A 6,000-nucleotide genomic window follows, 5' to 3' on the forward strand; every position below is an offset into this window, starting at 1 on the left:
AGAGAGAGAGAGAGAGGGAGAGTCCGACTATGGTGTTTTTAGAAGCACCAAACATTTGGTGTTTGCAAATTTTTCACAATTAGATCTATCTCTCTGATCAATTCCACCCCTTAGATTATGCTATTCTACTAACTTTTCACTAAAGTGTAGGGAACGACTATTATCCTAACCCTACAAATATCTTCATCCAAAGGCTGAAAATCTATAAGAATCAATGCCATAGTGCTTTTAAAAGCATAGGAGCTCAATTATATATATATATATATATATATATATATAGAGAGAGAGAGAGAGAGAGAGAGAGAGAGAGAGAGAGAGAGAGAGAGAGAGAATGCTATAGGTAGCAAACCAGCTCTATTACCACCCATTTGTTTTCAATGATGGAGCCTCTAAATCGACAACCCATTCTAGCAAACCGGCTCTATTACCACCCATTCTGGCTCTATAGAGTCCAGCATTCAAATACTTTTAATAGTGTAGATCAAGTCTAACGGAGCCAATCGTCGATTTGGAAGCCGCATCATCGAAAACAACTTGGTAGCACGGGATGGAAACTAAATTTCATAATTTTTTGATATCATTTGACTAGTGATCAAAAGATCTCAAAATTGACCATTTTAATGGCCGATGGGGCGTGTTTGTGAGTTTAACAGTGTAAAACAATCTAAATCCGATGAAAATTTTATAGAAATTTTTTTTCACTATTTAGAGTAAGATCAGTATATTTGATCTTGAATTTAAATCTTTTATCATCATTTTTTATGAGATTTTTATTTTCAGCCGTTCAATTTCAGCCTATTTGTTTGATAGGTAAATGATATCGAAAAATTATGAAATTTAGTTCCAAATACTTTTAATAGTGTACATCAAGTCTAACGGAGCCGATCATTGATTTGGAAGTCGCATCATCGAAAACAACTTGGTAGCACGGGAGGTCCTGTGCTACCGATAGTGTGTGTATATATATATATATATATATAGTATAGTCCGCGCTGCTATGGTATCGATAGCACCAAGCACTTGCTGCTATCAAATTTTCTGCCTTTAGATTAACGCCTTTGATTATTTTTACCGCGTTAGATTATACGTATTCAACAACCCCATTCAACCATAGGGGTCCATATCATCCTAACCACACATTTCTTAAATCCAAGGGCTAAAAAACTAATAGAACAATAGTTTGGTGCTATTGATGTATTCCAGCCTAGTTCTCATAATATATATATATATAATATATATATATATATATATATATTAAGTAAATTGCATTGTTACACCTGAACTTTTGCGAGTTTCCTTTACCCTCGAACTTCTAAAATGGACATCTAACCCCTAAAACTCTAATATTTCGTTCATGTTACCCTTCTGTCAGTTTTCCGTCAAGCTCCATTAACCGAAAACTGACGGAAGGGTAAACAAATGAATATATTAGAGTTTAGGGTGTTAGATGTCAATTTTAGGAGTCTGGGGGATTAGTGAAACTCCCAAAGTTCAGGGGGTAACCAATACAATTTATCCAAATTTTTACTATAAATTATTTTATATTTTTATATTAAAAATTTCTAATTGGCTGAAATAAAGTACAAAAATTTTATTTAAGTGTATTTTATAGCAACAATGCTTCTAAGATAAAAGGGACAAACGAGTATACAGAAAATTAACTAAGAATTAAAATCTCTAAATCTGAGTGAGGACACCTATTGTAAATCAACCATATTAGCGAGTAAACCAGGATAGTAGAGGTTCGAGCATCGTAGGTAGTTAGATCGCTCTTTTTTTATCTTTAAGCCACTCTAATTCATTCTTTCACTTTTATTTTATTACAATAAAATGTAGGATAAATTATGTATGATTTATTTTAGGATAAAAAATATATATAAATTCAAATATCAAGCATGATCACTAACTTGAGGATGTATCAATCCATAAGTAAATATTATAATAAAATAATTTATAGTCAAGAGTCACCTACGGAGTAAATGCACTACTACCTCCTAACTTTTGGCGAGTTTCACTTAACCCCCAAATCCTTAAATAGACATCTAACACCCTAACTCTAATATTTCATTCGTTTTACCCCTTCGTCAGTTTCCGGTTAACGGAGCTTGACGGAAAACTGACAGAAGGTAACATAAACGAAATATTAGAGTTTAGGGGGTTAGATGTCCATTTTAGGAGTTCGAGGGGTAAAGTGAAACTTGCCAAAAGTTTAGGGGGGAACAATGCAATTTATCCTATATATATATATATATATATAATTATATATAGAGAGAGAGAGAGAGAGAGAGAGAGGAGAGAGAGAGAGAGCAGGGCTGCTGTGCTCTCAGGGCACAGAGGCCTCCGTGCTCCTAAGCTATTTTCGATGATGGAGTTTCTGAATCGACGATCGGCTCTATTAAACTTGATCTAACGTATTTGAAGTTCTAGAAAATAATTTTTGCGTTTTTTGATATCATTTACCTAGCAATTGAAAGGATTCAAAATTAATAATTTTTAACGGGCTGAAAATAAAAATTCTATAAAAAGTGGTGATATAGCACTAAAATTTTCAATCAGAAATATTGATCTTGTTGTAGATAGCTATAAAGAATTTTGCATCAAAATTTCATCTGATTTGAATACTTCTATCCGTTAAACTTGAAACGCAGATATCAACCATTAAAAATTATGGATTTGAATCCTTTTGATCACTAAGTAAATGAAATTAAAAAATCGTAAAAATTATTTTCTACAAACTTCAAATGCGCTAGACCAAGTCTACGGAGCCGATCGTCGATTCGAAATTTCATCATCGAAAATAGTTCAGGAGCACGGAGGCCTCCTGCTCCTAAGAGCATAGCAGCCCTGCTCTCTCTCTCTCTCTCTCTCTATCTATCTATCTATCTATCTATATATATATATATATATATATATATATATATAATATAGTATATATATACTGTATGTATGTACATATATGTATATATGTACATATATACATATATGTACATACTATATCATATAATGTACAACGTACATATATATATTACATATATATATATATATATATAATATATATATTAATATATTATCTACATATGTATGTATGTACATATGTATATATGACATATGTATATATGATACATGTAATAGTATATGTACATATATACACTGTACATATATACATATGTACTAGTATACTATGTACATATTAATATTATATATATATATATTATATAAGAATTATGCTACTATACTATCAATAGTACCAAGCCCTTGGTACTATTGAGTTTTCGGTCGGTTTGGATGAAAGATGTGCGGTTAGGATGATAGTGGTCCCCGGTTAAATTGATAGTGGTCTGCTAAGGTTGAGTGGGTGGTTGGTTTAATAGTATAATCTAATGGGTGGAAATGATCAAAGGGTAGATCTAATGGTAGAAAGACTCATGAGTACGAAAACGATCGTACTCATAATAGTATAGTAGCCGGACACACACACTCTCTCTCTCTTTCTCTCTCTCTCTCTCTCTATATATATATATATATATATATATATGAGCGATCGATTTCGAACTCATTTTCGCGAACATGAATTAACTCGAGAATAATGAGCTGGATTGCGAGCTATATCGAGTCGAACATGAACAAGCTGATCTTAGCTCGTATTCGGCTTGTTTATTAAACGTGTGATCAATCTCAAGCTCATGTTCGAGCTAATTAGAAAATGACTTATGAATAATGTGCTGAATTGCCAGCCCTACTATAAGGGATATATATCATTAGCATTAATTTTAGCAATTATCTCTTACAAAACATGAACCTATCAACCCACCAAACTACTGTAACAAAATCTGGAACTAGCTAGAACTAGCCAGAAGTGAGCATCATGGACGATCATTAACAGCACGCGGCCGAGGCGCGCGGCACTGCTTCAGAAAGATCTTGACGGATCTTGGCGAAAAGTGTAAAATGAATACCTGGGCACTCCAGTACATCGAACAAGACTCGTGAAAAAAGGATTGAGATAAAAGGTTAAAAAGAAATCAAGAAACAGTAACCTTACAAGTTTATACAATTAATTATATCATTCTATTCCTATAAAATAAATTCACAAGTACTAAACAAAAGAGAAATCCAAAATAATAACAGCCATTTGTTTTAAAATAATGTAGAACATTTTACTACCAAAACTTTTGTTGAAGTTCATATTGCAGTTGCCTGCTCCCTTGGCATATGCAATTAAGCTAAAAATCAAGGGGCGTTGATTTGCAATTTTTTTTTTCCTCATGTTATGTGGGAAAGATCATCAACATGTTTTCTTAATTTTCATTTGTTAAGATATATATTAGTCTGAAAACTGGAGACATCAAGCATTATTGAATAGTCAAAATACTCAATATCAGTCCATCGAAATTCCGTCTTTGGAAAGGGACATGCTTTGAGTTTTCCAAAAACGATCTGTATATATAAACTGTACGTTGATGTGTTGATCACCACAGAGATCTTGAATTATATCTAAATATAAACTAAAGTACTCATATCATGTATATATACCGATACACCAAGAATACAGTAATCTGGAGTCTCTGCGCAAGGCTCTACTTGAAATGCATAGCTTATAAGAAAGTTATTACATGAATTTTTGCTATACTAATGCAAAAGTTCTCTCTAAATTCGCTTTATTAACTAATTTAATAACTATACTGTTGTGCCGCCCTGCAGAGAACTATAAGCTGGAAGTGGAATATGGAAAGACTTACTTGCTTCGCATCATCAATGCCGCTCTCGATAACCAGTTCTTCTACAAGGTGGCCGGCCACACTTTCACAGTGGTCGGCGTGGATGCGACCTATACCAAGCCCTACAAAACAGATGTGATCGTCATCGCACTGGGCCAAACTGTCGATGCCATCATGGTCGCAGATTCTACCCCCGCTCGCTACTACATGGCCGCTAGCCCGTATGCAACCGAAGATCCTCAGCCGCCATACTTAGAGAACACCACTACGAGGGGTATACTTCAGTACAAATCCGCATCGCTGTCGTCGAGTCCCGTGATGCCTTCTTTGCCCTCCTTACATCACACGCCCACTGCCCACCGTTTCTACACCAGCTTAACCAGCCTCCTCTTGCCGGGGCAGCCTACCGTCCCTCTCCATGTTGACGAGCGCATGTTCATCACCATTGGCGTAGGCACCCTTTGCAAAGGCGGCGAGGAATGGTGCGAACTAATTGCTGATCGCTTGGTCGTTACAAGCATGAATAATGTCTCATTCCGGTTGCCGAAGCAAGGTGTCAATGCAGGAGCACACTTTAAGAGTAAATAGAAGGTGTATTTCAACAACGACTTCCAAATAACCGCCGCTGTTCTTCCGCATTTTACTAATGCATCCATTGCACAACGGCCCATACGAGGAGTCCTGGTAGCCGACAGCATTGCACGAAGGCGAAGAAATTAGAGTAACAATGCACAGTGGATTGTGTTGCAGAGTACTGCGATAGTGCGACACAAAGTCACCCTATGCAGCATTCATTGGGGTTCAACTCTTCGTGGTGCGCATGGGGTTTGGACAATTTACAATGAGCAATAGTGAGGAGTAGGCTACAACCTCGTCGATCCCAAGTGAGGAACACGATAGCGTTTCCGACAGGTGGATGGGATGGTATACGAAGTTCCACCGCAATAAATCCAGGCAAGCATATGTTTCTTTCTGAGACACTTGAAAATTACAAAGATCGATTGTTTGCTCTAAAACTGTTGTTTCTTTTTAATCTTGCAGGAGTGGTGGCTTATGCATTGTCAACATGATTGCACTTGCCAGTCGGGTTGGCTACAGCTTTTGTTTGTTAGAATGGACCCCACCCCAGACGCAGCACTCTCTCAAACGCCGCCGGCAGATTCCCAGTGTTCATCTTTGGATGTAGCAAGATCCAGAGAGCATATGAACCAGACAAGAGTGATGGGAAAGATAGTTATCTTCGATAATAATTCATACGTATGGTGGAGGATTGTGAAAGGTA

At 36.2% G+C, this 6,000-nt stretch overlaps 1 protein-coding gene across 1 annotated transcript in view; it reads left to right on the forward strand.

Annotated features, from left to right (window-relative positions):
- The window catches only part of LOC109703899 (laccase-25-like), a 29,392-nt gene extending 23,604 nt beyond the window's left edge, over window positions 1-5,788 (forward strand). Inside the window, exons 5-6 of the mRNA XM_020224633.1 lie at window positions 4,702-5,298; window positions 5,760-5,788. Of these exons, the coding sequence (XP_020080222.1) occupies window positions 4,702-5,298; window positions 5,760-5,788 (626 nt within the window). The remainder of the gene's footprint in view (window positions 1-4,701; window positions 5,299-5,759) is intronic.
- The last annotated feature ends 212 nt before the right edge of the window (window positions 5,789-6,000 follow it).

The sequence above is a fragment of the Ananas comosus genome, unplaced genomic scaffold, assembly GCF_001540865.1.
Source record: "Ananas comosus cultivar F153 unplaced genomic scaffold, ASM154086v1, whole genome shotgun sequence".
In the NCBI taxonomy this organism is placed as follows: Eukaryota; Viridiplantae; Streptophyta; class Magnoliopsida; order Poales; family Bromeliaceae; genus Ananas; species Ananas comosus.